Source organism: Rhinopithecus roxellana, chromosome 1, assembly GCF_007565055.1.
Source record: "Rhinopithecus roxellana isolate Shanxi Qingling chromosome 1, ASM756505v1, whole genome shotgun sequence".
Taxonomy (NCBI): domain Eukaryota; kingdom Metazoa; phylum Chordata; class Mammalia; order Primates; family Cercopithecidae; genus Rhinopithecus; species Rhinopithecus roxellana.
In genome coordinates, this window is record NC_044549.1 from 116,087,284 (window position 1) to 116,105,776 (window position 18,493).

At 39.9% G+C, this 18,493-nt stretch overlaps 1 protein-coding gene across 2 annotated transcripts in view; it reads right to left on the reverse strand.

Annotated features, from left to right (window-relative positions):
* The window catches only part of FNDC3B (fibronectin type III domain containing 3B), a 373,640-nt gene that overhangs the window by 275,364 nt on the left and 79,783 nt on the right, over positions 1-18,493 (reverse strand). For both annotated transcript variants that reach the window (XM_010356910.2, XM_010356911.2), the window contains exon 3: positions 4,713-4,788. In XM_010356910.2, coding sequence (XP_010355212.1) covers positions 4,713-4,788 — 76 coding nt within the window. The remainder of the gene's footprint in view (positions 1-4,712; positions 4,789-18,493) is intronic.

Here is an 18,493-nt window from a genome sequence, read left to right on the forward strand (position 1 = left end):
GGGTTTACGCATATAACCAGACTGTGTAGTGCTACCTCTACCTGCTCCTCCAGAATTCAGGGAAAAGTCAGGCAGTGGTCTGGGAGGACTCTTGGAAGAGACAGGCCTGAAGTCTTAAAGGAAGCATGATGTTTGTTTTGGCTAGAGGATTTTACAGGGAGCAGATAAAAAGATGGCATGTGTAGACAGGAAGGAAGGCTGCATTGCCAGCACCTCAGCCGAGACACAGATATGAAAATAATGGGAGAGACCCAAGTGTGCCCTCTATTAATTCCTGAATTGAAGCAAAGGCAAAATTCATATTGATTGCTAAGATTATTTTTTCCTAACAATTAGCTCTTTATACACTTTGATCTGGCCGAGAGAAAATAAATCTTTTTTGTCTAGGATGCCACAGGTATAGGCTGACCCCACGCGAGAATAAACTATGACCTTTTTTGGCCCCTTCAAGACCTATGATTCATGTTTCACGGGAAATATTGAGAAATATTCCATTAGAAATGAATCTGCGTTCACAGCATATTGTGTGCTTCCTGTGTTTTCTTCCTTATCACCAAGGACATTCCCATAAAAACACATTTTTTTCTTTTTTAATAGACAGGGTCTTGGGATAGAATGCAGTGGTGCAACCATAGCTAAATGCAGCCTCAAACTCCTAGGCTCAAGCGATCCTCCCACCTCAGCCTTCTGAGTAGCTGGGACTATCGGAATGCACTGCCACAACTGACTGATTTTTTTTTTTTTTTTTTTTTTTTGGTAGAAATGGGTCTCACTATGTTGCCCAGGCTAGTCTTTAACTCCTGGCCTCAAGCAATCCTTCTGCCTTGGCCTCCCAAAGTGCTGGGATTATAGGTGTGCGCTTCCCCACTCAGCCCATATTCTTCTGTATTAATTTGCTTTCCACTTCCAAGCTGCCTTTTAATGAGATCACAATGAGCTTCTGAGGTCTTTATAGTGGTTTCATAAATGTCCTATAGATAAAATTATCAGACTAATAAATTCAGTTACAAGTAAAGAGGACTGACCTCATACAATGTGACTTCAAAGTTTCCAGGAAGGCCCAGCAACCAACTCCACTCCCTACCTGAAATCCCCACAAAGCAGTCCCTAATCTGAGGGCTAGTGTTAAAATAGCAAAGTTATTAGGCTGACAGTTTCAACCATGGCATAATCAAAGGGTATGACTTCAAAATTTCCAGGAAGGCCACCACCACCTATCACCTTCCCCTCAATTTAAAAAAACACCGGCTGGGTGTGGTGGCTCATGCCTGTAATCCCAGCACTTTGGGAGGCCGAGGCGGCCAGATCACAAAGTCAGGAGATCGAGACCATTCTGGCCAACACAGTGAAACCCTGTCTCTACCAAAAATACAAAAAATTAGCCAGGTGTGGTGGTACATGCCTGTAGTCCCAGCTACTTAGGAGGCTTAGGCAGTAGAATCGCTTAAACCCAGGAGGCGGTGGTTGCAGTGAGCTGAGATTGTCCCACTGCACTCCAGCCTGGGCAACAGAGCGAGACTCCATCTCAGAACAAAAAACAAAACAAAACCACCTCCCACCTGTTGGCCAGTGTTGAAAGAACATAAGTAGAGTTTCAATCTCTTAAATCCCTAACAAAATACAAATATTTCTTTCAGAAATTTCCATTACAATGTGACCATTTTCAGATTCCTTCCTAATAGGTTTTTAAATGGCAAAGAACTGCCTCCCACTGTACCTACGAGTCCTCTCTCATTGTCCTGGAGCTGGAGCCCTCCCTGGCCCCAGTCAACAACAGCTGGAGCTAGAAGCTCCACCTGGAAGCTGAGCCACCCCAAATCTGAACCCAAACGTGATTTGGGGCAGAAATAATGTAATGAGTTCTAAACCAATATTCCCTGCATCACACTGTCTGCTAGTCACTGCTCAATCAGTATATCTCACTTTGTTAACAAAGTGCTCGCCCCTAGCTTATTCCCAAGACTCAGTCTCCACCATCCACTTTTGTTCTGCAAACCATCTGTCTCATTCTGGGTATCTAAGTACTCATCCTAGTATCCAGCTCAGAATCCTGTTACTCCAGGAACAGGAAGTTAACCTTGCTGTTATCAAGAGAATGGAGTCCTCCCTGACATAAAGGCACAGAACAAGGAACTCAGGGAGTCAGACATACCAGGGAAGAAAACTCGACTCTGCCTCTTTCTTGCTATGTAACTTTTCGACAGGCCTCAGCTTCCTTGTGTGTAACTACACACTCACTAAAGGACAGAATGCATAGCACAGCCTGAGCTGAATAAATGTCAGCAATGGTAGAGATGATGTTAATCACTGAGAGTGTGAGGATGACACAGCAACTTGTGTTGGAATGTACAAATATACTGCCTATTGCCACATTTTATGTTGCTATATTCTACCCAACTGGAGTGAAATATTCACAAACTCATACTGGAACTCACATAAAGGCTTTCTTATTTTTTGCCTCAGTGACTGCCTTTTATACACATTAGTGGCAGTCAATGAGTCTGAACTTGGGGTTCAGCCTGCTAAGCTGACTTTCTTTCCAGTTTCTGCAGTTCATCCTATTGCCCCCGAGCTTCCGAAACCCTAGCAAAGCACCTGGATCTAGGTCCTAGTCCTCATTCCATCCTGTGCCATTTCAATTAATTGGGCCAGGTACCACCACTCCCCAAAATGAAGATAACCATAGTATCTGAGACTTCAGAAGAGAACAAAGAATAGGAAGCCTGGAGGGAGCCAAAGATAAATGGCTCCACAATTCTGTTTTGGTCAAAGGCATTTTTGAAATCACTGGAAGGAGTGTTAGTGTCACTTATCTCCAAGTATCATCATGAATAAATACAAAGCTCCCATTGTGAAGACAGCAATATACTTGCAACATTTCCTGCAAAGTGCACCAGTTATACATGGATTAAAAAAAAGAAAAAAGTGGAAGAACAGCTAACTCAGTGAAATTACATACACATATACGCACACAAAACATATACATACACTACATACACACGCACACACTCCTTAGACACCAAAAAGTAAACTCAGGTGGAATGAAAGAGATTTTATGCATGTTCATCCACTAAGTGATTTGCTTTTATAGATTCTATTACACATACTTAGTTGTAGAGGGATATAATCTACCAGCCAATTAATGGGGCTCCAATGTTACCATAACCAGAGGCTTAAATGCTTTCTTACTGAACTGAAAACCTCAGCTTCATCCCATATTGGTGACTTTCATCTGGTTTTTCTAGTGTGATTTTTTTTTTTTTTTAAAGATACAGGGTTGTGGAATTCTGAGGCTTTAATTGTTCACAATATCCGTTTATTATAATACTACAAATAGGTGAAAGACTCTGTAGTCCATACTATTTTAAAATATTTCTTCTCTTCCTTGACCTGAAGTTTCCCCCATATTGTTCATCGACTAAGACTAGGTTTTGATTTTAAATGATTTAGAATTCCAAAGATCAATTTCTGGGACACAACAGAGAAATGCAGAGTAGAAATCATTAATAAAAATGATTAAATAATCTAATATTAACTTCAATTAAAACTCATTAGCCTTGAATCTTTAAAAATATACTCATTTCTCAAGAAATATTTTCTCAGTTTTTGTTCTTACAGATACAAAAATAAAGTACAAAGCAACATGCTCTACTACTACGCAAGGCAAAAAAAAGAAAAACCTGTTTCTATATAGCTCATTATGGGAAACTGAAACTAAAGGGCATTTCCCCCAGTTTGTTTGTATATTGGTAAGCAAGTTCAGGTATTAATAATATAGCTTCTGATTAGATTCCAGTTCAATTAATAACCTAATACTGATCTCAATTGCATGCCAATTTACCATTTACCCCATAATCCCAATCACCGCCAAAAAGAGCTATCATCAACAGTGCCTTTTAACACTGCAGTGTTTACCAGCTAACATCAGATCTAGGTTGATCCTCCTACACAGAACTCCATATGGATCAAAGTACCTACGTCATTTATTTCCAAGTGAATATACAGAAGAGGCATTAGTATACAAACTAGAAGTGTCCTAGGAGCTATAATAAAAGAACTACACCCAGAAGCCTTACCTACACCTGGAACTTTAGGTGACAAGATTCTGAAGTCTGAGAGAATCCTGTAACGGGATAAGACTTTTAGAGATCCTGGGAGGGAGAATTTTGCATTTGAAGGAACATGAATCGTCGGGGGTCAAAGAGTAGACTGTGTTGGGCAGCCTCCAAGATGGTCCCCAATGACCTGCCTCTTGGTATTCACACCCTTTCATAATTTCTTCTCTTGAGTCCGGGCTGGACCTACTAGCTCCCTCTTGCCCTCTAGTTATTGGCTCTGAAGCCAGCTGCCATAACATAAGCCCCCTCTACTTCTCCATGGAGAGGCCCACTTAACAAGTAATTGCAGAAAACTTCCTACCAATAGCCCCCGTGAGTTAATACTTGTTGTTATAAGCCACCAAATTTTGGAGTAATTTGTTACTTAGCAATAATTAACCAACAGATACCCATTACAGATTTTACCACTACAAATATCCTTTGGATAACATCATAATACATATTTGAGACCATGTGACAGAAAAAAAAAGAAAATGAATATCCAAGATATACTTTACATCTAGAAAATTACACGCAGACACATATAGAAAAACACTACTTCCTTCAAATAAAGAAAAAATCTTTGATTCGAATATTTACCAAAAATGTCCTTACCTTGAATGCACTGAAGTGTTCCATCCTCCGCTCTGATTGTGAAAGTCTCACCTGGATTAACTTGAACGAGAATAACCTGCCAAAACAACACATTAATTTCAGTTTAATACTGGAACCTCTGGGATTTGTCAAGTGTTATTACCTATATTTATACACTAGACAGGAAGTATGTGGCATAAAATGTTTTATAAACACAAAACTTGGAGTGTAAGTCTTAATTGGAGGTATGGGGATAGAAAGAGTATATGTATTTGAATTTAGCTAAGTGAATTCTCCTGTGTTGCTTATGATGCTATCTAACTTTAAAAACTCCATTTGAAGAAAATTTTTCTTTGAAAAGCACAATTCCTTTTTCTCTTTCACAAATTTAAAAACTACAATTAAAGAAGAAAAAAGAGCAGAAACTATACTTATAGAAGAAAGCTGCATCTAGCAATGAGGTTTTGACCTAACAGTGTTACATACTGTTCCCAAGTGTCTATTATTGATCTGGGTTATATGATTCTATTGTGTGACAACAAAAAAATATTTACAAGAAAAAATTTTTTAAAAAGAATATCTGTGTATAGGATCTTAAGACAATAATGAACAGTATTCAATAAATATTATAAATAGGCCCCACCAAATACCCAAATGTTTAAAGTCAATGTTTTACTTATATGAACATAAATATTTAATGTTAGACAACTTCCAAGACTAGACCATGAGTGGTAATAGCAAAGTACATTCTGTCAACAGCCTTATAGTTTTGTTAATAGTTTTAATCAAAGGATTAAAATTAATAGTTTTAATCAAAGGATAATCAAAGGAAAAAAATCACTAATTGATATCTAAATACAAGTTAAAAGACATAATACAAACTTAAAAAACTATAGTTAGGCTGGGCACGGTGGCTCACGTCTGTAATCCCAGCACTTTGGGAGGCCGAGGCAGATGGATCACTTGAGGTCAGGAGTTCAAGACCAGCCTGGGTGAAACCTTGTTGCTACTAAAAATACAAAAATTAGCCAGGCGTGGTGGTGGGCGCCTGTAATCCCAACTACTTGAGAGGCTGAGGCAGGAAAATGGCTTGGAGGTGGAGGTTGTGGCATGCCACTGCACTCCAGCCTAGGTGACAGAGCAAGACTCCATCTCAAAAACAATAACAACCACAAAAAGTATAGTTAAAAACCACCATGTACAAAGCTAAAACTTTTTTAAAATCACCATAGAATTTCTAGAAATTGACAGGATGTCAGTGTCACATTCATCCTACAGTTACTGGAACAAGCCCTGTTCTTCCCTAGCGCAAAACTGTCAAGCATACTGTTCCCTCTGTCTGTGATACTCTTCCTGTACTCCCTCATCTTAGCTTACCACCTACCTTCCTCCATCCTCAACCAACATCTATTCATCCTTCTCAGCTTGGGATATAGTGTTTGACTCTTAGGACAGGTCAGGTCCCCCGCTATGTGTTCTCAATCAAACAAAAAACCCGCTCTACTACTTCTTCCTAGCATTTACAACTGCAATTAATTAACTAAGCAATTATGTTAGTGTCTGTCTTTCCTTCTTTAATCTAGGCATGATAAAGATAACATCCAGCTATCTAGCCCCACGCCTGGCATAGAATAAGTTATGTGCTCAATAACTACTTTCACTGAACGAATGAAAGTCATAAAACATTAAAAAAAAAACTATTGCAAACAATTATCTTAGCTTAGAAATTAAGCTTTCATAAGATGCAATTTAAAAGTCAACTTTATTTACTGTATACACCATAATTTGTTTTGTAAAACTATTGAGATCAAAGCCATTTCATCTTTAAAAACTCCATCTTTAATATCCATGTATTTTGCCTCTTCTAATAATTCATCCAGATGACACCGCTGGAATACTAAAAATTTTAAATCAGAAAAAACATTACCTGGAAAAAAATAGAATCATTCAGGGAAACTCAGACTAAGCTTCACCCCTGGTGCTCTTGAATTATGACAGTTATTTCAAGGCAATTTATTTTTCCTGTGTAACAACTGTAGATAATCTTTGAGTTTTCAGTATTTAAATTACCACCAATGTAAGCACATTGTATTGTTTCAAAAACTCAAAAGGAAATTCCTTCAAGATCTCTAGAATGATTAAAATATTTGTTTTCTTGAAAACGAGCTTTTAAAATCATTTCTTTAACATGAAAATCATTTATTTTTACATAAATATACAGCATAAAAACTACAATGGAAGAAAACAACACTTCAATACAGATGATTATCCAGGTCTTCTTAAAGGTCCTTAGACCAATTCTAGCATCACTGTAATAAAGCAGAAACCATTTGCTTTGTGTTTAAAGCTCTAGGGATAGAACTGTGATGTATGCCCATGGAATTAATTAGTTGGGGGAGCGGGGAACCAATGGATGCCAAGACTCTATGTCCTAGATTTTCTCTGACAATCCCAAATTCATATACTCTCTTCTACCACGCTCATAATTGTCAGACAATGTGTCCCGAATACCGGTTCAGAAAACACAATTCACCAATATTATGGAAAGTCCCAGGCAAGAAAACGGATTTCTGAATTGGGACATGTCCAGACTGTCGTCACGTTATCTGCTTATCATATTGCATAAAAAGTGTCTGTAACAGTTCCTCAGTGGTCACTGACACCAGGCCAAACTTCAAAGAACGACCCAGAGGCATCCAGCCTCTAAGGTCCACTTATGCTTTCCCCCACTGCTTACTGAGTTCAATTCCTGACCCCCATCCCACTTCTTCAGGGAGAAAGATGATAGGTAACGGGCTTTTAAGCATCTGACGAAAATACCTCCCTTCAAATGTTTAGTTCATGTAATTTTCATTGCTGCTGAGTAGCCATAGCAACCAGATTATAATCTACCAAGTTACCTCAGAAACCAGGCAAGTCTCTTGTGTCCCAATATCAATTTTTCTCAGTAGAGGAGAAGTCATTATTTAAACAAACTGTATTCATCTTGGCACTGAGGTATTTTAAAAGAAAGCATTTTATTATACTGAGGGAGGCTGACCACCTAGCTGTTTTCGTTGTCAATAAAGCAGAGATAAAAATAAGTTTGACACACACCAGCCCAATGACCGGTCCTGACAGCAGACATGAATGAGCTGGCGGCAGGTCTTGCATCACGCAGCCCCCGAGGAGCATGAGTCACAACCTGGCCAACTCCCGGCACTTAACCTTTCCTATCATACAAGTTGGGCAATGTTTCTCTCTCTCCCTCCCTCTCTCCCTCTCCCCAGCCACAAAGCAAAAATATAATAACTGCTACAAGTCCTCCTTAATATAAAATGCGAAACAGAACATTGCTGTCCAAACCGCATCATTTTTTGTCTACTCACTAAGCATTTCCTACTTTTCCAAAGTCAGCATTAAACTGATTCATATTGCACCACGTCTTCACAGGAAGAAAAAAAAGACAAAGATTTTAACTACTGATTTTTTTTTCTCCAGAGATGTTAAGAACCATGCTAATGAAATCATGAGAGCATCCTCTAAGCTATTATTGCTTCATCAGATCTGTTTCAAAACCGTTAGTGCTACAAGAACCATGAAGCTGGAAATAAACAGAAGGCAGTTTATCAAAGTTTAATAAAAAATAAGTGACCACTCTTCCAAAGTCCAGAGAAATGATAAAACAAAAGTTACAATTAATACAATTGAGCAAATACAGCATCATGGGAATTCTTTGTCTAACAGGGGAATTGAAAGAAGGTGTACTATCTTTCCTTTACAGGTATAAATCTAAAACTAACTCTGTTTTTTACTCATTAAAAGAGGGAAAGGAAGGCTACTTTTGCAATTTAAACTTTGGGTGGCTGATTAACCAGGTGTCAATAGTATCTAAGACTACTCCTGGAGGCAAATGTCTAATTTATGCCTCAAATAAAAAAATCACCAGTCACTCAAATAAGCAATCAGGCTAAAGTATCAGTCCATCAAAAAAGCTTCTGGCCAGGTACAGCGGCTCATGCCTGTAATTTCCAGTGCTTTGGGAGGCTGAGAATGGGGAGAATCGCTTGAGACCAGGAGTTCCAGAGCAGCCCAGGCAACACAGTGATATCTACAAAAATAATTGTAAAAATTAGCCGGACGTGGTGGTGCATTCCTGTAGTTCTAGCAGCTCAGGAGGTTGGGGCAGGAAGATCATGTGAGCCCAGGAGGTCAAGGCTGTAGCAAACCGTGACAGTGCCAACTGCACTCCAGCCCGGGAAACAGAGCAAGACTATCTCCTAAAAAAAGCGTCTCCTGGGAGAACGGTACCAACTGACCAAAGGCAAAATATTACACTTGCAGCATTTTTAACCGTTAAATCCAATCCTCAGACAATGAACATATAAACCATAGCAGAGAGGAGATCCCATTTCACTTCCAGAGTTTTTTTCCACTGGCCACGCTTTGTGAAGCTTGTTTTCATGTATAAATGAACACTTCCTCCTTGGAGCCCACATTTACGATTATCCAGCAGGTATCTTTAAGGGGGAAAATGATACAATCTAAAAGCTGCAGAAGAGTTCCACTCAACTAAGGATACTATCCAGGAATACCTAATAACTTTAAAAGTGACCTTTGACCACATGAGAAGAGTACTACCGCCTATTCCTCATGCCACTATTTTCTGGTCACATATACTCCCACTCCCCACTCCTCAGCCCCACCCCCAAGATTCCCAGTCTCCAAGCTCATCCCAGGCCCCCACACCCAAACTGTCTATCCACACACACCTTTCAGACCCCAGTCTGTGTGCAACAGACCACAGCTGGCCTCAGGCAAAACTGAAAAGTAAACAGTATTTGTTTTTTGAGTCCCCTCTTTTCTCCAAATCAGGAAAAGGGAAGTGATGGGGTGCAAATGCCCAATATTGATCTTTGTGGTAATAACACATGCAAAGAAAATGTCCTAGGATTAAAAACATAAGCAAGTAAACTAGAAAGATCCTGATAAGAAGATGTGAATGTATCCATTGCCTCATTTTGCTCACTGCCCTACCTGAAGCCTGAATCCAAAGCTGATTGAAAAATAATATACAATAACAGGAAGCCCCCAAGGGGACCTAAGCAAACACTGGAACTCAAGGTCCAAGGGCACACATTGTAGGTGAAGCTCCCCTTGCTCAACACAACCTGTAGGATACATGGCAAATATGTTTTGGGTTTTCCTGGGCTTTAGGACTCTCACTGTTCAAAATAAGGAGCAAGGATATCCACTACTCCAAAAATTTTAATACTGTTTTCTTCAAAGAATAGAAGGTTCAAAAGCTGTACCCTCAGCCGGGTGTGGTGGCTCACGCCTGTAATCCCAGCACTTTGGGAAGCTGAGACAGGTGGATCACTACTCTGTCTCTACTAAAAATACAAAAATTAGCCAGGCATAATGGTGGGTGCCTGTAGTCTCAGCTACTCTGGAGGCTGAGGCATGAGAATCGCTTGAACTCAGGAGGCGGCAGCTGCTCCAGCCTGGGCAACACAGTGAGACTCTGTCTCAAAATAATAATAATAAACAGTAAGTTAAAGTTAAAAACAAAAATGTACTCTTTGTTAAAAAAAAAAAAAAAAACTGTATCCTCAATATCACATCTGTAAGATTAATTCAGCATGATGCAAGGTACTTTATCAACTCCTTTTTCCAGGTTTTTTTGAATCCCTGTCATCTGCTAGGTAGATATTAACTAGATTTTACAAATGGGGAAACTGAGGCTTGAAGAAGAAAAGCAACCCTTCCAAGGTCACAAAACCACAAAGTGACAGGAATCCAGCCATGTCTGACCAAAATGCATACTCATCTAGTCCACACCACCACTTCTCCCCTCTACTAGGCGTGGTTTCACCATGTCAATTCAATATGGAGATAATTCAACAAGACTGCTAAAATAAAGAGAATGCAGTTAACCGGGTCAAAGGAACATCCCCAAAGGCAGGACAAGTTCTCTTCTAGGAAATATGTGTTCCTCCCTGAAGCAGAGCCTTCTATCCTCAATTTCTTTTTCTTCAAATTCCTACCAGAGACAAGTCTCTCAGTTAAGTAAAATTACAATCTCAAGAAAAAATTTTTACCAAATCTGCCATGTTTCATGCTCTCAATAAAATCTAAAACCAACCACTTCTCACCTCTGACCAGATTTTCTCTTTGGTAAACATTTGCGCTTTCCTTAAAGGTACACCTCCCAATGCATTCACATTCCAGTGTCTGCTCAGCTTCTGTGTCCCGGCAACAAGAGTGACTCCTATAGGAATCCATTCACAGAAGTTCTGAAATCTAAGCCCTTTACATCTACAAAATGGTTTGAATTACTTGGAAATGCTTCTTATTAAGATTATCATAACAAAAGCCAGCAATAAAAAGTAATAAAGTAACACCACAGTATGTGGAAATTTCCTATTAAGGGCTCAGAAGTCCAGGAAAGGACCCTCTCCGGCTCAGTTTTCTCTCCCACAAGCGGCCCTCTCAAAGCACACAGGAAGAATTAAATTGGGCCACCTTTTTACATACTTTTAAGCAACTAGTTTGAGACACTGTCCACCATACAATCCAGGAAAACAGAATTTTACAGCTGGATACTTAAGACCATTGCAAAGTTTAAAGAAGCTGTCCAGATTTAAGACTTCAAGGCAAACACACTAAACATGCTCTTTTAAAATGTAATGCTTTTAAGATTTTCCTTTCTAGATTTGAGTTACTAGAGCTTTGTTAAGTAACTGTTGGAAAGCCAGGCACACTTAGATTCTTGGTCTTGGAAGCACTACAGCTTTGAGGACATACACATACTGACTCGTACACATTAACAGATTATTCCAACTCTTCCCTCATTCTGCACCAAGTCCAAATTCAAGACTGACACTAGTCTCTACAGAGAGCAAAGGAAAAATGTGACAAAGATTTTCCAGCCAGCTCCGCCCCTCCTCCCGCATGTCCTCAGCACATACAAGCACAGCCGATTCTATGCACGTTGAATTCAGAGCCAGTTTATGCACCATGACATCAGTGCAGTATAATGAGCCAAGTTTAAACTCCATCTGGGACAAATAATGTCCAGGCACACTGTGACTTCTTTTGTTTATATACAGTGACTAAATATGTCTTGGTGGTAAATGAACTAACTCAAGATTTATTTCCCAAGGCCTCCAAAACAATATTCTGCACCCTGAAGCAACTCCCTGCCTCCAGTTCTTTTTCCAAGGCTATGCATAAGTGATTTTTAGCAGAACACATGATTTTTGAAACATATAATTAACATCTTCAGGAAAGTCAAAATCCAAGCAGTCCTTCATCAATCTAAAACAAAGAAAACGAGGAACTCATGAGCAACCAGGTACAGCATCACTGTTTACAGTAAAAATCTGTGTGACACTTAATTCTGTATTCCCCTTAGAAAACAGGAAAAGTAGAGGTGAGAGATTTAAGAAATACCTGTGGTCATTTTCTTTCCTTTTGAAGGATAAATTTTGTTTCTTTTACCCTCGTATTACTCTGTAAATTCAGAATGAAAAACCACTTAATATGTTCAAATCTTACAAGGTTTTAAACTTCTTTAGTCTCAAAGCTGCCTCTAGGGTGATGTAATTTTTTAATGGAAATGAAGGATGGGGTTTGGGAAGAAAAGGCAGGCAAAAGGCCCTCTCCTAACTCCAGGGTGAGACTCCCACGGGGGAGGAAACTCTACTACCTCTACTATGTCTACCTACTACTACCCTCTACTATCCTTTTCTGGCCACCATCATCTCTCAGCAGCTGCTGGCCCGCAAGGGAGCAGCCCTCCTATTGCCAATCTCAAGGAAAGAACCATTCCCTAAGGAAAAAAGGGAGACGCTGCTGTGACCCGGGCTGGGGCTTCGGAAGATTTCACTCCCAACTCCTTCTGACCTCCAGGCCTTCTGACACTACCACTGCTGCTTAGTCCTCAATTTTCAGAAGCTGGGGAGCCAGAGGCACTGCCACCTTCTGGAGTTAATGTGGAAATCATGTAAGATAATGAAGAGGAACGGCCTCTATAAACTTTACAATTTACTACTGTGCAAAAACCTAGTCCCATCTCTTTCCCCAGCTGTTTACCTGAACAAGACTGAGAGGGAAGTCCAACCCAGGCAGCTCCACCTTTCCCAGAAGGCAGGATCTGAGTTTTGGAAAAAGAGATAAGTGGGTTCGAATCCCAGCTCTGTGATTTGCCAGTTGCAAGTATGTAACCCTTCTCCCCTCAAGTTTTGTCTATAAAGATGATTGCCGCCTTACAGGGTGTGTAATTACTGGATGAAATAATGTGTGTAAGTGCTCAGCACCAGCCGCAGCACCTCATAAGCCCTCCCCAATAGTCACTAATCCTTCCCTCCACCTCAGCAGGAAGAAAGAGATAAAAATATCCGTTAAAAGCCACTGTTTCCAACAATTTTAACTTAGTGTCCACAGATAACCACTCAAGTAGAAGTTGAGATTGGGCTGAGACTAAAAGCATTCTCGTGATCAGCAGGCTTCCAAAGTAGCACTTAAGACTAAGGTAAATGCCAAAAATTTTGTCAAACACTTAGCATTCTTTCAAAGTCCTAACTCTGACCTTTTGTACAGTTTTTAGATTGCTAAGGTATGGAAATCTCTGGAAGAGTCAACCTTACAGCATCTTTTGTCCTACATTTCCCTCTAGGTTTAAGAATAACTGTTAGAAAATGGGTCACTGTACCCCTCTAAAGACGGCACTCACACCTGGTGTGACACCTATCTTTCTGCCTTGTTAATGGAGGCTCTTTAAAGTTCCAAGATTGGCCCAGGCGTGGTGGCTCATGCCTGAAATCCCAGCACTTTGGGAGGCCAAGGCAGGCAGATCACTTGAGGCTGGGACTTTGAGACCAGACTGGCCAACGTGGTGAAACTTCGTCTCTACTAAAAATTTAAAAATTCACCGGGCGTGGTAGCGGGTGCCTGTAATCCCAGCTACTCGGGAGGCTTAGGCAGGAGAATTGCTTGAACCAGGGAGGCGGATGTTGCAGTGAGCTGAGATCACGCCATTGAACTCCAGCCTGGAGGACAGAACAAGACTTCATCTACAGGGAAAAAAAAAGTTCCAAGATTGCTTGGAGTAGCATAGTGTGCAGAAGTAGTCAATAAAAAGTAGGAGAACTCTCATCCTGAGTAAACCACTTTAAAAATGAGGAAGCAAGAGACTGTGGGAAGTAGCCGGATGTGGACACCGATCTATGAAAGGATGATGTCTTCTATCACCCAACTCCACCATCGATTCCCTGTGTCCCGAAAACAGACAGACATTATCCATATAGATAAACCCAGTATCTGATTTCCTATCACAAACCCTAAGAGAAAAATATGGATGCCATTCATTTGTAATTCATATTAATATTTTATAGTTTTACATTCAGTCACGACTAAAGCCATCAAGTAAATTATAAAGAAATCGCCATTCTATAAAGATGTTTTCCATGTGACCTTTTTGCCAAGGTGACAAGAGTTTAAATGGGTTCTAAACAGATCCATTCTGGCAATATAAAATAAAAATTAAAAATTTGCTGCATTACTGTGGCCTATTTAACTACCAAACAACATCGCTAATTAAAGCACATCCTTCTGTATGTCATAGCTTCTCCCATGAACTAGAATGACAACTCAGCACTCCAATATAAAGACCAAAGAAACTTCTGAGACAGTAACATGCTCAGTGATTAATGTTTCTAACCACTGCTTAGAAAACACAAAAACATTTTACTGTATTCCAGCCTGGGTGAAAGGATGAGACCCCAACTCAAAAAAAAAAATTATCAACTTCTGATTGCATGAATATAACAACAACAAAAAAAAGGTTTGGTTAAGGCCTGGCACAGAGGGTCACACCTGTGTGATCCCACATTTTGGGAGGTCTAGGCAGGACGATGGCTTGAAACCAGGAGTTTGAGACCAGTTTGAGCAACATAGGGGGACTGTCTCTACAAAAAATAAAACTAAGTGGCCAGGCCATGCTGGTACACGCCTGTAGTCCCAGCTACTCAGAAGGCTGAGGTGGGAGGATAGCTTGAGCCCAGAAGATTGAGGCTGCAGTAAGCTGGGACTGTATCACTGTACTACAGCCTGGGGAACAAAGTGAGTCTCAAAAACAAAACATATTAATGACCCTTCCTGAAAATTAAAAGCCATGTAATATAATTGGTCAATAACATAAGCCCATTTCCCTTCAAATCTAAGGTGTGGCTAACAAGAATTGATTTGTATTTTTTTAAACAGCCGAAATGGAACCTTAGTAACAAGTTTACTGACATACTTTCTAGTCAACCTGCACCCAAAACTAGACCACATTTACCTCTGGATCTTTCCTGTCTCCACTTAACTGCCCGATTATTTGCAAAGCAGAAGCCCTTGGAAGGGTAATTTGCTAAATGCAGACTGTCCATTTTATTCAAATGCTTGTCTACTATGCTGCAAAGAGCAGGGAAGGGGCAGGAAAGAGAGGACACCCAGGAAGGGAGGGCCAAATTATTCTTGTTAATCAAAGTGCTGAACACACCTGCAGCTCAGGTAAAACACATTCCCTCTCAACAGATGATATGATCTGACAGTCACCTGTTAAGGAAAAAGGCCCAGGGCAGGGAAGAAATACCAACGTAGGCATTCACACTAAAGCAGCACGTGTATATTGTTTCTTCTGGGGACGCACCATGTCTAGCTTCAAGTTATTGTAACATTAAAGCTGACCAGAAAATGACCAAGAGGCACCTAGTTGTGGCCAATGCCAATTTAAATGAGGAAACAAATATAATCTAAAGGCAGCTAAACCCAAGATTACCTAGATGAAACACTACAGCACTTTAGCAACTTGCTCCTTGGCAGGCTGTTTATTTTTGCATTTGGAAATGTAGGAGAGAGAAAAAAAAGAACGAGAATGAGTATCTGCATTTGGAACTTGGAGATTAATGTTACGAATTTTACGCAGCTTGCTTACTACTGTCATGTTTGGAGTGTAACGCATATATTTTATATAGTCATATGTTTAAATCAATCATTTGGACTAAAAAAGAAAAGAGTCTGCCTACATGAAAACGATTATGTGCAAACATATTCTGGATGCAGAAGTGTCTCATCTTAACACATTCTGGATGCAGAAGTGTCTCATCTTTTCTTCCTGTGTTTATATACTACTTTTACTGTACTATGAGATACATCAATAGCTATTCACATCACATTCAACATGACAAATACACATTTTCAAAACAAGAAAAAGAGAAATCAGAGTTTGGAAATCTATCCAATTTAATCTTATTTTTTTAAAAGTTAATATGGAAATGCTTTATGGCTGGGCACAGTGGCTCACACCTGTAATCCCAGCACTTTGGAAAGCCATGGCAGGAGGATCCTCTGGGCCCAGGAGTTCAAGACCAGCCTGGGCAACATAAGGAGACCCTGTCTCAAATACATACATACATACATACATACATACATACATACATACATAAATGCTTTAAATAAAAATTCCTCATCTAGGTAATACCAGGAAAAGTTTACCCTTAAAAAAAAAAAAAAAAAAAAAAACTCTTTCAATAAATAAGGACTCAATTCTTGGAAACTGTAAAAAAGAATATAAATACAAGTATTTGCATCTCTGCGCTTGGAATACTTTTACCTTGCATCTGTGTTTAATGTCTCCTAACTAGACTGTAAACAGTAAAACTAAGGGATAGGATTGTTTCTTTTGGCCTTTCTAGGCTTTAGTAAATGTTCCATGTGGCACTTATTGGGGGCCTCAAATCCTAAAAACTAAAAGCCAAAAAACAAAACAAAAAAACTCACATGGGTCCTAACATGTAAGAGGTAAAGTTGAAATCCTTCTACAAAGCCACATGAACCAGTGCCCAGCCTAATTCATTTTACAAGTCATGGGGCAAGTAGGCAACTAAAAGATTCTAAAGCACATTATCAGTTTGATACATAATGCATGTGCCTGAAAAAAAATCTTAATCATTTTTCTGTATTTAAAATATGGTATGCATGAGCACAAGATGCAATTTTAAGTTTAAAAAGTTAACAATTTCCAGATTCCAAACCAGGATGACCACAGAGTTCAGGCAGGCTTGGAAACTAAGTGGACAGAGTAGGCACTGAAGAGGACATTCCCCATCAACGGCAAATGGCTGCAACTTCTGTGTCAATTGTTGCCAGGTAGGAAGGACCAGCCCAGTGTTATCACATCTTCTGTTTCTTGTTTTGTTTTGTTTTGTTTTGTTTTGTTTTGTTTTGTTTTGTGTTTTGTTTGAGACAGAGTTTCACTCTTGTTGCCCAGGCTAGAGTGCAATGGCATAATCTCAGCTCACTGCAACCTCCGCCTCCTGGGTTCAAGTGATTCTCCTGCCTCAGCCTCCCGAGTTGCTGGGACTACAGGCATGCAGCACCACGCCTGGCCAATTTTTTGTACTTAGTTGAGATGGGGTTTCACCATGTTGATCAGACTGCTCTTGAACTCCGGACCTCAGGTGATCCTCCCACCTCAGCCTCCCAAAAGTGCTGGGATTACAGGCATACGTCTTCTGGTTTTTCCAGATAAACAGAAAAATCCAGAGTTTTATATAAATCTTCCCATTTTTAATATTGGTACTGAAATCCTTTTGTTTTAAACTAAAGGTAAAACAAAAACAAAAACAACACATACACCCATACCTGTATGACAAAGGCAATAAGCTAGTTTTCAAGCCCTGACATAGAGGAATTAAATCGGTTCATTGCTTTCATCCTTCATCCATTCAAAAAGACTTACTGAATGTTACTTCAGATGCCAGGCACAGCATGAACAAGAGAGACACAGTCCCTACCCACCCTGAGTTGACAAGGAAATTAGACAGGCAAAAATTGCAATAATTTGAAAACAATCATAACGTTAAAATCACCTTAGAATTTAAAACTGCCATTATTCTGCAATGCAACGCTAACATGCCAGTATTTTACCTCAATCCTTCCTGTTGGAAAGGCAGCTCAATTTCTAGCATTTGAAGGATACTGACTACATCTTATATCTTATTATTATTGCCTTTGGCTAATTAAATTCTGAAGTGTCTCTCAACCCAGACAGCTCAGTGCTGTCGTAATTATATGTCCTATGTTCTAATTATTGGGGGTGCCACATATAACAACACCCTCTGATAACATGGCATCAACATTTTTCTTTATAAGACTGAGATTCTGCATAGGCTATGCCTTTTTGGAAGCTTTTGTAGTGAGCAAAATTGGCAAAACTAACTTAGAGAGGTCTGAAAAGTCAGACCACAGATCTGGATAAAATCACACCTTTTTTTTGTAGTTAAAAGGAGGCCCTCAAAGCAGGGGTTGCTGCCTCCGCAGCTGGAAAGTGGATCTGGTTAAGGGGTGCTTGTGATCTGCCCCACTGCGGAGTCGGTAATTCTGAGCAACAGGCATTAAGCGGAAGGGTGGACCGCCAGACTGGAGAATCAGAGGACAAATACATTCACTAACAAAGACACTAAATAGCAAAAGTTCAAGCAAAGAGATCACCGACTATGCAGATAAGGTTTGTTTGTAGTGCACCTAATAGCTCTCCATTGCATATGTAATCCCTATAATGTATTCTCCTTTAATAAAACAGAAACGGATTACTTGATGTACAAAGTCTGGATCATTCTAGCCTTCACTTCATTTTAAATCTGATCTGACCCAGGCTCAGCCTCCCCACAGATACTTTTCCTAGCCTGGTCTGTTTTCCTGCCCACCTATCCCAGTCCTCAATTCCTCCTCTGAACTCCTACGCGCTATGACACTCTACAATCCAAGCACTCTCC